We start from the raw sequence: 14476 nt of genomic DNA, 5'->3' as shown, positions 1-14476 counted from the left end.
CAACAGAAGGGCGCCCTGTACGTTGGGCACGAAGTATAGGACACTTGCATGGTTAAAAAGAAGGGCGCCACCTACGTTGGGCACGACTTCCGCCTCATTTTTACAATGCGAGAACTCTATCTTGTATTCTAGTATCTTTGGTTTAACGTGAAATTATGCTAAAATTTATTATTATATCCACGGTGGCCGTATATATATCCATACTGTATCCGTATTTAACACTGATGAGTTTTGGTTGGTTTTGGTTCGTACATGATTACACGTATATAGTAGGCCTACTTTTGTCATCAACAATCACCCCGTAAAGCCGCTTGGTTACTATTATGGGATAATAATAGAGTAAGACGTCTATAAGCAGAAAAACCCTCCCAGCCTTCGTCAATTAGTTGAAACTAAAATATATTTTTCTCTCTCATTATGGAAACGCTACACTTTTTTTTTTTAATTCAAAATCGTCATAAATTACTTAACTTCTAACATTATATACTGTACTATTATGTGTAGGCGGTACCAACCGTTTTTCACCTATTTGATTATCCTGACGCAGAATCCAGCTATTTTCGATTCCACAGTGAAACGTGGTTAGGCTTGTATGGACATGTAGCTCTGACGATTATTATCCAAAAATTTTGTTAAAAAAAATACTCATTTTATATACAAATTTCGGAAAAAAATGTTGAGCCACTCCGTAATTTCTTTTCTTTTTCTTCCTTCTTACTTCACTGTTAAATGTCATACTTTTTGTATTTATCGTATTGTTTTTATCGTTACATATACATACCGGTACTACTGTACCAATATATTTTTAATAAATTACATAATTCCACTATTTTTATATATTACACATGAAAATTATTAAACGATTTAAAATAAATAAATAAATTGATTAATTAAAAAATAATATTAATAATAATATATAAGAATGTGTCTTGAGGATAGGCCCTATTTCCCGCACGATTAAAATCGTACCGTAACGGTACTGGCATGGTCTACAGGAGCTCGCGTGTTTCGTACAGGTAATTCCATTCATAGAAAAAGCCTTTATATTGGAGAAAGCGTACCTGTCGTTAGCCATAGTAGCCTAGGTTAATACTAACTCCGGCTATATAAAATTGAATAAAGATTGAAAAATATTAATCTTATTATTGTAGTATAGTGATACTATGTACACGTTTTCGTAATTGTTATTTATTCGTTAACGTTATTATATTTATATTTAAATTTAATGTATTGTTTAAGTAGGCCTATGAACTATGTCCATATTAAATTAATCTTATCTATTAAAATTGTATATTTAAATAATATAGAAATAGGCATAGCACCAATACCTCTGACGATTAGTGCCCAAAACTGTTTACAAAAACGTAATGCAATAATAGCATATTGACTACTAGGCCTATTGTATATTTTCGGAAAATATTTCGGCCGCTCCAAATCGCTTTCCTTTTCTTCCTTCTTTATTCTTTCACAATTTTGCGTTTAGTCATATTTTTCATACACTCACATAGTCACTTGTTTAGGCCTACGCTAGACATCGGATATGCCTATTACCATGTTATTTAAATATTATACAATTCAAAGAAACTTGAAAATTTCAGATCTCATTAATGAAACATTGCGGGATTAGCACAACCTATCTTGAAGCACAATCATTAAAATCCAGTGAATTTTCGTGGTTAAACAACGTAACTGCAGGATTACGGGACAAAACAACGTATCTACGATGTAGATACGTTGTTTTGCCTCGGAATGGGATTTTATTTTAAATGTTTTAAGCCGACGGAGTTTTGCAAGACAAAATCAATTGGTTAATTGTGATTTCATATGAATAATCAATAACAGCGACGTATGAACTAGCTAGATAATGCATGGGATTTTTGCAAGGAAAATTCAATTGGTTAATTGTGTTTTCATATGAATAATCAATAACAGCGATCGACGTATGAACAAGCTAGATCTAATACATGGGATTTAAAAATTGTTTGGTTATCCATGATATTTTGATATAAATAATCAATAACAGCGAAATACGAACAATAATGCATGTGATTGCCCAAAACGTGAAAATCAAAAAAAAAATGTCACTTAACACAACCGAGCCTGATTGTTCCTGAAAAAACGTATCCGTGAATGTCGCTAATAACTAATATTTATAATTTTATTTAAAATGTTTTTCAATGTCAACCTAAATTATGCGACATTATGCTATGGTTTTGGTGAAATTATGCGTAGCATAAATGCTATGCTACAGGGGTCTAAATTATACTACAAAGCATAATTATGCTACGTGTGGCCAGTTGTTACAATAAGATGTACCCCCTCTATTGATGTTTCAATTCACTCCTCTTAATTCAACCCATCCATTATCTTCGTTGTCTATATAGATGAACTAACTATTTGAGATGTTGCGTCAGCGAGATAAAGCGTTGATCTTTCTTTGTATTTTTTCGTTTGTAAGTTGTTGTTACTCACGAAAATATCTGATTGGTAAGTAGCAGACACATTTACTTATTAATTGAAAGGTCCGGAAATTAAAGTAGGCCTACATTTTATTTAAAATATGTATGATAATTAAATTTAACGTGAATTTCCAATACCCGAGCAGTGTAACGCCGAAAAAAAATGAAATAATTAATAATATTTGATCAGTTTTAGAGAGCGAGTTAGCGAAGTGGTATAGTGATTAATCTTTGGTGTGAGAACTTACTAGCTGCCGTTGTGTCCTTGGCAACTGCTATGATCATACCTTCCTTGTTCTTCGGGCGCGACTTTAAGCTGTTGGTTCAGGTATAGCACATGCGCGCACGAAATCATATGTACACTATTCTGTATTGTATGTATGATAAGCAAACACAGATGGTCCCCTCTTATAACAGAAAAATTAAACTATGATAGCAAAACATTAGCCAGTGTTACTACACTTACAATGTAAATTGCTCTAAAACAAACCTATAGGCCTACTACTAGCGAATCAAAATGTGAGTGTGAAGTTTACTTTTGTAGTTGTGAATACGGAAACAGCGGTCTCATCTTTCCACACGAGCGCATTAACATTTATTGCGCAAGATCATCTTTAGAGTTATTTATATAAGAATTAAGTTTCTGGTGTTGCGGTAATGGGAATGAATAATCCTACTAAAACAAAGCAAGTATGATTATAGACAGCAACCATACTTGATTCTTACAGATGAACAAAAAAGAGACAGGAATCATAAGCTATTCATCAGATTTTCTTTGAATAATAAATGTTGTAAGTGTGAGGACTTTGAAATATTACCGTACATGCTTAAAACGAGGTTACCAAATCAGAATATTCAATAAACTAGGTAGAGTTGAATAGCTTAGTAGTCTAATGCTTGCCTTATAAAATCAGGGTCCTGGGTTCAATTCCTGTGACAGAAAGACTAAAAACAGCTCCACTCCTTAAGCCTGATATAAAAAGACTTCACTGATTAAAGCATCACGTTATTTTATTTATTTAAGAGGGCCCCTGAATATAATATCAGCAAAGATAATAAATATCAGAAGATAGAGCAACTTCCCAATATAGTGGAACATCCGTTCGAAATAGATTGTGGGGACACGGAGAGCAATTTTACCCCAACCGCGCGGCGGCGCTATACATCAATACAGTAGTAAAGATGTTGGTTCGTTTGTTTCCTGTATTTTCTCCACTCAGTCAAATGGTCAAATTTTACCCCGCTCGCGGGAGGGTGGATGTTCCATCAATTTTAATGCAAATACGCGGAACAGCTCATTCTTCTGCTATTTAAGTTCTTTGATATCAGTCAGTCTTCTGAATACGCTGGAAGGGTCACCCTCTATAAGTATGTTATTAAAAAATGGATACCACCGGGTTCTTCAATAAATGCTTGTCATAAGAGAGTATGTAACAGACGCTACAGAATGTGATGCAGGCCATCGTGGTTGTATTTTAAACTTCATTTGATCATATTCAAGAATAACATACATAATCTGACGTTTAATACTTTAAATCTGTGTACATTATCACATTTTCTGTAACAAATGTGTGATGTGCCTATATATGGGCATGATAATATCAGACAGTAATATGGACAAACAGTAATTTGTCACATAAAATGTGATTGTGTGGACAAAGCGTAACAGGAATAACAGCAAAAAGTCAAATTAAATCGATGTGCTATTTGTATTTTTGTAATCCTGTACTACTCCTTTAATATTAGTCTGTGATATCATTAATCTTTAAAAAGTGCAACACATTGGCAAGTCCCTTTAATCTAATTGTCACCTGCCACATCCAAGGGAGACGTACGGACGATTGTGTTGTTATAAGTGACGACGTCATCGATAGTCGTCCGAGTTTCAAAGAGAGAAGATAATTTTGTTTTGTTTTTATTAAGTCTTCAACATATTCAACAATTAATGTTTACCAATGAAGGTCAAATTCTGGCGTTTTCATCGACGCCTGTGAACGTTGGTTAACATACCGAGCGACCAAGCATGGAATATACATAGCAATTAGGTCTATACCCGGCACGCACACGACTGTTGAAATAAGTAAATGTTGTATCATTTCAATTTTCACTTGAAAGTATACGGTAGTCTAATATCAAATTAAGCATTCATATTGATTTTTATTTTAAAGGATTTCTATTGTCGATTGATATATTTTTTTTTCTCCTCTGAGTATTCGCTTTATTTTAATAAACTGACGTGTTAGATTTTCTTTGACATCCACTAGTAAAACAATCACCGCCAAAGTGTTTTAAAAATAAATTTAGAAAATTGTATAATAAAATTATTATTTATATTTAATTAATTATAAAATAAATAAATAACTTTAAAAAAAACTCATAACGAAACAATTGATTACTAGATCTAGTTGAATTTAAAATCATTTACTTTCATTTTTTATCATAACATTAATTTTGTGAATAAATACATTTTTGTCCTGCATTTTCAATGACACTTTCTCGACTAATAGCATGTGATATCAATGCTGTCATAAAGCCTATAATATGGCGGAGTTTCGTTGTTTTTATTATTTATTCATCATGATCATGATCATCATCGTCGTCGTCGTTGTCGTCGTTGTTGTTTTTTGTTGTTACTGTTATTACATAACTTAATACACATTCAACCCGTAGTGGGAACTTACTTCGAGTGGTTACACCTAAATTTAACTCGTATAAAATGAGTTCGAGTCTTAAGGTTGCCGGAGAAAAAATCTGGAATGAATTACCTTCAAATATCACCCACTCACCTTCAATTTATTCTTTCAAAAAGACTTACAAGGCTCACTTCTTCCCCCTTAATTGATTTCTGGCCTTGTCTGATTATTATTTAGGTTTTTCTGCTTTTGAAAAGCCGCACCCCCTTATTTGAGGTGGCGCCGTCAACTTAGCAGTGCACGGTAGGGGAGCCGCAGGCTTATCCTCGGTGGAAGCTACCGGAGCCCAGCAAACTGACGCCGAGGTACCTGCGTGTACACGGTAGTGATGGCGGCGTCATCTCAAAAGCGGGGGCGCGCGTATGCTATTTTCGTGATTTCTGAAGAGGAAATGGAGGAAAAAAGAATGAAAAAGGAAAGAAAAAAAAAGTGGAATTGGGGAGGAAAAGGGTTACGAAATGATGATTATGATTATTAATGCCTGACTCTGGGTGTGTTCTTTTGTGTTTTGTTTAACATTATTTTTTTGTTGTTGTTTATCATTTTTGTTATTATGATTGTTATTATCATTATTAATAATATTATTATTATTATTTTTTTCTTTTTTCCAGGACCACAATGAAAAACATTTCTTTAAAATGATTGTGTCATCCTGGCTAAAGATATTAGTAAATAAATACTGTATATTTAACTTCTTTATGTTTAGGAGCTTTATTTGGCGATGAAGAATCCATGGAAACAGGTCAAAGGGCAGTGGAGATGGCGATACAACGAATAAATCGAAACAAAAAACGATTTGAAGGAGTCCAGTTAGAATACATCGCTAATGGAACCAGTGGGGTGATAGATACATTCAAGGACATGCGCAATGGTGGGTTTAGCATTTGGCATGGTACACAATGGCTGGTTTTCGGCCTTCGGTGGATCGTGAGTCTGAGCCATGAAACTTAATCACGTAATCTCCATCCTTTTTGAATTTAAAAAAAATAAATTGCAATTATTGACGAAATTAATTTTCAATAATAAGCCTATAACGCCACTTTCAGTTGCAGATCAATTAGAGTTGTTACCCCTGACCTAAGTCCAGGTTTATGCACCTTCTTAATCCTCACTCATCGTTGACGGGTGAACCTATCAGTTAACCTAACCGGAGACAGTGGGGTCGCTGAATTATAAGCTTGGCAAAACATTATGAAGAAAAAACATTTAAGACAACGTTTTGAATGTCCCACACAGTATATTTTAATATAGATAAATCTACCATTGCATTTAAGCAATCTTCTACAATATCCACTTTCAAATCTATCATCAAAACTATTTTTTTAAGGAAACGTCATAACTTTCAGTCTAAAGCGCATTTGATGTTAACATTGTTTTATAATTTGCGCTATATACATTCTCAATTATTATTATTATTATTATTATTATTATTATTATTATTATTATTATTATTATTATTATTATTATTATTATTATAATTATTAGTTATTAATTGGTACTGATTAGTTGCGTAACTCGATATTCCATGGAACCGTCGAAAAAAACTACCGGTATTTTTTTAAGGGAACATTATAAACTTCAGTCTAAAGCGCATTTGATTTTAACATTGTTTTACAATTTGCGCTATATACATTCTCAATGATTATTATTATTATTATTATTATTATTAATATTATTATCAGTTATTAATTGGTACTGATTAGTTGTGTAAATATTAATACGTATCACGGCAGAATAATAGGGCCCACGTTTACCCGACTGACTCTGACTCGTCTTCTCCTGTCCACTGTTCGTCAAATAACAGTTGGAAATAATAGAATATAAACCTATAAATTATTTCGAATAATTTTAGGAAATGTTTTAACACCTCACTCAACCTTTCGTTTGTCCCCGCTCCCCGCGATCAGGTTTTCTTCGCCAGTGTTCTCGACCTTTATTGTTTGCAACGTTCCCGTTTTATACAACTTACAATTGAATGTTATGTTTACCGTTTGTCTCTTTGCAGCTTGTTATCAGTTATCACAAGGAATATATGCATTCATAGGTCCCATTAGTTCCTCGTCTGTTAAGGCGGTTTATCCAATTGCCGATAGACTTCACATACCGATCATAGCGCCTTTCGCTACGGATCCTACGCTCTCATTGGACAATAAAACATTCCCGTATCTGATTAAGATGAGTGCGTCAGATAGCGTGCAGGGGAAAGTACTGGCGGCACTCGTCGATCATTTTCAGTGGACTCGGTTAGCTATTGTGACTTCACTTAGTGATTATGGTGAGTACTATAATCATTAAACACAACATCACATCACATTTACTTGATTTGACCATGAACAATAGTTAACAACCATATTAACAAATTACAAAAGTCATCCGAAAGAAAACAAAATCAATATCTAAGTATTGGCAAAATGACACAAAAAAAAAAATCACCGAGTAAAGAATAGGCCCTATAGGTTTACAAAAAAATCATTTTTATTTTAATTATATATTACTTCTACGTTTTTTGACTAAATGTTGAAGATCTTAAGTTGATAAATACTAGTCTTCAGTCTCCATTACTCCTACGTTGTCTCACTAAAAATCCTTTCAATTTTTATAGGAATTAACGGAATTCAAGAGTTCCAAAAAATTGCACTGGTGAAGCAATGGTCCATAGCAACAATTGAACAGTTTCTACCGACCGCAAATGCAGCTAATATTAGAGTCCACGAACAACTTTTGCGCATTCGCGACGATAAAATGGCGCGTATTATCATTTTGAATTGCTTGGCACCCTACGCAAAGTACGTCCTGCTCGAAGCTGAGAGACTCGGAATGACGGGACAAGGATGGGCGTGGGTGGTGACTGATGGTGTCACAGCTATGGTAACGTTTTGTTTTGAAGATTAATATTATTATTATTATTATTATTATTATTATTATTATTATTATTATTATTATTATTATTAATATTATTATTATTATTATTATTATTGTTATTGTTGTTATTATTATTATTATTATTATTATTATTTTTATTATTATTATTATGCCATGTTCAAAGCACAATTATCTGTCGCATATCAAAATTGTGCTATGATATTATATCTGCCGTATCAAGTCAGAAGTATGAATTTTCACCTTTTTTTTTACAAACGCAACCAGTTTACTTTTGTGACGTTATAAAAGGTTATCTACTACAAACGATTTAAACTATACTGTTTATAGCAAATCTATAATATTTAATATAATCCATAACATCATATGCATTCATTCATGTTTTAGGACGGATTATACGATAGCGATAAAAGTGTTCCGTCTCACCTGCAAGGTCTCCTTGGGACTCGGCCAGCTATTAGCAACGACTCCATCACTCAAGACTTCATCAAGAGATGGAAAAAAGCATCAAAATATCCCCGATCTATCAAAGGACCTGAATCAATTGAGGTAGGTAGCTTCCAGTCTAGACTAAAGCCGGAACTAGATTTATCAAGATCTTCTTAAGGCATTTGGAACATTCGAAATTACAACACAAAGCAAAAATGAAGATGATAACAATTAGCAACAGGGAACAGTTGTATTGCTACGTACAGACCATTGCTGCAATTCCTTTTAACCGTTTGGTTAGAAAAGGAAACGTTCAAGCTTATTTGAGAAGCTATAATATAACTTTATGTATTTTTTACAGGGCTTGGTCTATCGAACTTACGATTCCGTGTTTACTCTTGCGTATGCACTAGCGGATTGTAAAGATGAGGGTGTGGATCTCATACCACCCATGTTTCCAAAGAAAATATGCTCAACAAGCGAAGCCGAACCATGGGCTGACGGAGAGGAACTCCTAAACAAAATCAGAAAGGTTTATTTTATTTATTCATTGCAAAATAGAAATATTCAAGTATTTATGACTTGAATTTAAGCAAAATCAAAACTTTTTTTTTTCGAAGAACCTTTATTTAGACAATTTTTCCTTGAATTACTGTACCCCTCCCACTTCTATGCTTGCTAAACAGAATTTTCTCAAGTTATGATCATGTTGGAGACAAATTCCTCACTTGTTGATATAAGTTATAATTTAAAATCATTTATTAACGGTACTTATTTATTGTTGACATTGGTTGTTGATATTTATCTTATACAGTCTAGCGGTGAAGGTGTTATGAATTATTTAAACTTTACCACTATGAACACTCCGTGGTCGACCGATTTCGACATTGTATTACTTGAGAAAAAAGGTTTCAAAAAGGTAGGTAGACCACACAATTGATAATAAAATGTTTGGGAATTTATTATAATTATGTTAAAACCACTCAGCGATCATGTAAGAGATTCTTCATGATATTTGTACAGTACCGTATTCGCGCGAATAAGCGCCCGGGCGCTTAAAATATTTTTTTGCACTTTCTGAGGGGCGCTTATTCAAACGGGGAGCTTATGAAAACAGAGTGGAAATTATAGAAATAGATGAAAATCGAGGGGTTCTTATGGGAAATTATTTTAATAATTAAAATTCAAGAGGCACTTTTTGAATGAAAAAAAAAGGTTATATATGGACATTACGAATGGTGGTTAGAAAAGATAATCGTCCAGAGAACATGGCTCATAACAAGAATGCGTGAATATTTACATAACAGCAAAATAGCAGATGCAATTAGTGGTGGGTAGTGGTTAACTTGTTGGCCATCGGCCGATTGAGATCAGCAGGATGGCAGGATCATTGTATTTTTCTTGAAAACTCAGATGAGAATGTGCTTATAAGGTCGAAAAAAGGAAAAGAGGAGTAGGACTAGACATAGACAAATATGTAAAAAGTTTAAAGTTGGAAATATACTGTATGTCCAGAAATCGGAGCACTCATCTGTCCAAGAGAAATATCCTCATTTTGATATTGACTGAAGAAGAATGTGTTTCCACTCTACAGCTCAAATCATGCCAACAACCACAGTCCCAGGACTGATTGGATTATTGACTTGCTAAAAAGAAAATCTTATTAGGGGGCGCTTATTCAAATTAGAAGGGCGCTTATTCAAACGGGGCGCTTATTCGCGCGAGTACGATTGTATTACTTGAGAAAAAAGGTTTCAAAAAGGTAGGTAGACCACACAATTGATAATAAAATGTTTGGGAATTTATTATGATTATGTTAAAACCATTCAGCGATCATCAAAGAGATTCTTTATGGTATTTGTACAGTAATTATGACTTCATCACTTCGTAGCATTGCAATTGCTCCCTCTAACTCAGCTCTAACTCTTCAATGGCGCCCTCAGCGATGCGTAAGTGTTTACACTTCAAACCATAGAGATAATATAATACTATGGAGCTATTATTCTTATTATAACTCATATGCTTAAAACAAACTCATCATAGAGACCTGGAGCCAGTTGCTATATCTCGCCTTGTTAAGTGTTTGGTTAAATCCAACAAATATTTTCTGTTTTTCAGGTTGGACTGTGGTCAAATGATGAACTGACTATAGACGAGAGCCAGATTGTTTTTATGGGTAACACAACCAAAGTTCCTGTCGACGTCTCACTTGATCTTTCCAACGTTACACTTAAAGTCACCACTATAGTGGTAAGTTGTCGTGTGTTTGATCACGTGTATTCTGTGACGTTGTGGGTAGATCTGACGTAATGACAGAGCATTACAATAGTGATTGAAATATTGCGTGTATGATCAATTTGATTATGGATATTTCAAGTTTATGTTGACAACGATAATTTTTTTTATGATGAGTATCTGTTCGTTAACAGGAACGACCATTTGTGATGTATGAAGACGGAGTTTTTTCTGGTTTCTGCATTGACCTTCTCACAAGGTAATGTAAAATCCATAACTGCTTAATTATGAAATGATAAATTGCTGTAAATTTAACCAATAAACCAACAAAAAGTAAACTCACTAACAGAACAACGACCTACACATAATAAATAAAAACGACGTAAAGGTACTCTGCTGAACATCACAACACTACCGTGAAAAACTATTTTCTAAGGCGTTCATTACGTAGCAATCAATGAATTTCTCAAACGAGAAGTGGCGCCTGCCTTCATAAGTGCGTACCGTAACTGATTCTCTCCGTTCATATGATATTGTACCTTGTTGCAGGAACTCTGGCAGTGACCAGAGCCACTGTGGCTCTGGCAGTGACATACGTAGTTCGCCCTATGTCTCAATCTAAAAGCTGCTATTCAATGACATCAATATACATGAAGATGATTATTAAAATATGTTATTGTTTGGCATACGTACTGCGCCCTCTATCTAAATCTAAAAGTTGCTAATGAATGACGTCAATATACATAAGATGCTTATTAAAATATGTTGTTTTTTCTACATAAACATGTAGACTACAAGAGCGAATGAACTTTACATACGAAATTGAGCTAGTACCGGACGCAACGTATGGAGCTTTCGAAAACGGAAAATGGATCGGTATGGTTGGAGAACTCGTTTATGGAGTAAGTAATAATTACCTAGTGAAAATAGCAATTGCAAAAGTCTACTAGTAGTACTAATTAACATCATTAACAACATTAATATTTGCATTTTCCTATTATATATTTAATTATTTATCTTTATGTAAATCAGAGAGCAGATATAGCTGTCGCTCCGTTTACGATCAGTTACGAACGACAACAAGTGATCGATTTCACTAAGCCATATCTTGACCTAGGATTGACATTTCTGATGAAGATCGAATACCCAGAAGTGGAATTGTTTGCCTTTCTTCTTCCGTTTGACTCATTGCTGTGGACCACTGTCATCGCCGCGACGCTAATGGTTGGCATCATCATCTCTATTTGCAGTTACCTCAGTCCACATGGTTACTACGGTGCGTACTTGACGCGTTCAGATCCAGACGACATGTCGGATTATGATAACAGAAACGCACTGAATATGTACCAATCACTGTGGTTCTCCTATGCTTCTCTTGTCCAACAGGTAAAGTGGAAAACAAGCACGTGATCAGAAACCCACCACTGAAAGCCAATCGAATATAGGCCTACCTCTCATAGTTTGATTATATCAAAACCCATTGCATATCCGCAGACACTCATATATAAATATTGTCTACAGTCTTATAAAGAATTATTACCTAAATAATTCTTCCACAGTCTTCAAAACCTGTTAATTGATAAAAACTATAATGTGCACATACATACGCCATTATGGTTTGCTTGTAGCAGTAAACTACCATCGGCCTTAACATTTTACCAGGATTCAACCCAAGAACTTGGAATTAGGAGCCGAGCCGTTATAAGCCAACCTCCGCTCCTACATTCAGTATTTTAAATACAACCTTCAATATTGGCCAACAATTATTTTGTTTTGATTTTAAATTATAAATTGGAAGGTGTGAAGGAAACAGTTCACCCTCCAATTCGAACCCACATTTGGGACCTAAAATATTGGGTGGTCTTGGGATTCGTATCCACGATGAGTGTTGAAAATTGTCAGGTTCTTTAAGAAAGTGGACTAGAAATTAGAGAGGTTCGGGATTAGAATTTTGTCGAATTAGAGGATGCATTGTATGAGCAATAATTGAATTTGTTTTATTTACTTTGGTTGTTGTTGGTAGGGTGCTGATTCTCAATCTAGGTCACCGCCGGGTCGCGTGGTCGCAGGATGCTGGTGGATTGCTGTCACCATAATAATTTCCACATACACCGCAAATCTAGCTGCCTTCTTTACAGTATCGCGAATGGATACAGGTACGTTTATACAAATTCTTACGTTGTTGATATATAATGATAGATAAAGCTGATATATAAATTGTTAATCATTCAGCCTTTGTAAAGCTATTGCTGAAAGAGACTAATTTTCAAAAAGACAGTGTCTTGTTCCTAATGATAATTGTAATCGAAACACTTATGCAAGTCTGTCTTGAATAATTAAAAGTAGGCCTAGGTAACAATAACCACGACCAGTTAATGTACTTCTAAATATCTAATAGGCCTAATGTGTTTGTTGTAAAGGGATTGGATCAATTGACGATTTGGCGGAGCAGAGTGAGATTAAGTACGGAACAATTCGTAATAGTCAACCCCAGTCGTATTTCCAGAGCGCCAAACTGGAACTCTTCCAGGATATGGCAGACTTTATGCGCCAGCATAATACATTCGCTGAAAACTCAAATGACGGAATCGCTAGAGTCCGCAAAGGCAATTACTCATTCATTTGGGACTCGTCCGTACTGGATTACGTCGCCAACCAAGAGCCGTGTGACGTCATGACGGTCGGAGGCTTGTTTGGAAAACTTGGGTACGGCCTGGGTCTACCAAAGAGTTCACGGTTTAAGGTTCGCTTCGAACGGGAAATCTTACGTCTCAGACAGGAAGGATTCATCGACGAACTGACAGAGAAGTACTTCGGAGGGGTATGCCCAAGCCGTAGTACATGTAAGGACGATTTTTTAACAATTTGAGTAATGCTTAATAAAGTTTTTTAACAATTTGAGTAAAATGCTTAATAAAGTTTTTTAACAATTTGAGTAAATGCTTAATAAAATTTTTTTCACAGTTTGAGTAATGCTTAATAAAGTTTTTTTTCATAGTTTGAGTACCGTAATGCTTAATAAAGTTTTTTAACAATTTGAGTAAATGCTTAATAAAGTTTTTTAACAATTTGAGTAATGCTTAATAAAAGCTTTTTTCACAGTTTGAGCAATGCTTAATAAAGTTTTTTTCACAGTTTGAGTAATGCTTAATAAAGTTTTTTTCACAGTTTTCTAGACATTTTTCACGTCATTATGTTACTATATTGGTTAGCCTACTATATTTTTTTTGTACCGGTACATAAGCTTCAGATTTCCTGATAACGATATTAGTCAATGATAATAGCTACAATCTCATTTACATGACAGTCATATATTTTATATACACAATGATATATAAAATAAGTTTCACTTATGAGGCTTAAGAAATGGAGTTGTTTTGGTTCTTAGAACAAGTCATGCACTTGATAGGAATTGATCCCGAAACTCGAAAATTTGGTACCTTAACCAAAAGTACAGGTCCACTCCACGTTCCATATGGCATTGATTAGCTGTATCATTGCCATTGTTATTATTATCATCATCATCATTGTCGTCATTACCACCGCCACCTTTAACCTTTCTTGTTATTAATGTTACATAATATATAATGTAATAATGTTATTCATATTCATTACTTTTACAGCCGGTACCTCTAGCAGTAAGATGAACTTCGTAATGATGGCCGGCGTCTTTTACGTCATGTACATTGGATTTGTTATAGCAGTTTTCGCTTTGATATTGGAGTGTGTCTGTGCTTCTTACAAGGACAGCAAAGCATCTTTACGATCGCGAGACAGGGT

At 34.5% G+C, this 14476-nt stretch overlaps 1 protein-coding gene across 2 annotated transcripts in view; it reads left to right on the top strand.

The window, feature by feature from the left end:
• Nucleotides 1-2374: 2374 nt before the first annotated feature.
• LOC117101837 (glutamate receptor 2-like) overlaps nucleotides 2375-14476 on the top strand; it is a 17185-nt gene continuing 5083 nt past the window's right edge. For both annotated transcript variants that reach the window (XM_033241940.1, XM_033241941.1), the window contains exons 1-14: nucleotides 2375-2487; nucleotides 5859-6023; nucleotides 7158-7427; nucleotides 7755-8020; nucleotides 8420-8581; nucleotides 8823-8993; nucleotides 9276-9380; nucleotides 10580-10711; nucleotides 10891-10955; nucleotides 11487-11598; nucleotides 11729-12082; nucleotides 12720-12852; nucleotides 13117-13539; nucleotides 14320-14474. In XM_033241940.1, the coding sequence (XP_033097831.1) occupies nucleotides 2403-2487; nucleotides 5859-6023; nucleotides 7158-7427; nucleotides 7755-8020; nucleotides 8420-8581; nucleotides 8823-8993; nucleotides 9276-9380; nucleotides 10580-10711; nucleotides 10891-10955; nucleotides 11487-11598; nucleotides 11729-12082; nucleotides 12720-12852; nucleotides 13117-13539; nucleotides 14320-14474 (2598 nt within the window). In that variant the 5' untranslated portion in view covers nucleotides 2375-2402. The remainder of the gene's footprint in view (nucleotides 2488-5858; nucleotides 6024-7157; nucleotides 7428-7754; nucleotides 8021-8419; nucleotides 8582-8822; nucleotides 8994-9275; nucleotides 9381-10579; nucleotides 10712-10890; nucleotides 10956-11486; nucleotides 11599-11728; nucleotides 12083-12719; nucleotides 12853-13116; nucleotides 13540-14319; nucleotides 14475-14476) is intronic.

This window comes from Anneissia japonica, unplaced genomic scaffold (assembly GCF_011630105.1).
Source record: "Anneissia japonica isolate Jap-2015-1 unplaced genomic scaffold, ASM1163010v1 scaffold4988_len2956909_cov206, whole genome shotgun sequence".
In the NCBI taxonomy this organism is placed as follows: Eukaryota; Metazoa; Echinodermata; class Crinoidea; order Comatulida; family Comatulidae; genus Anneissia; species Anneissia japonica.
Note: the sequence above shows the minus strand (reverse complement) of the source record. Positions and strands in the feature narration are given on the sequence as shown.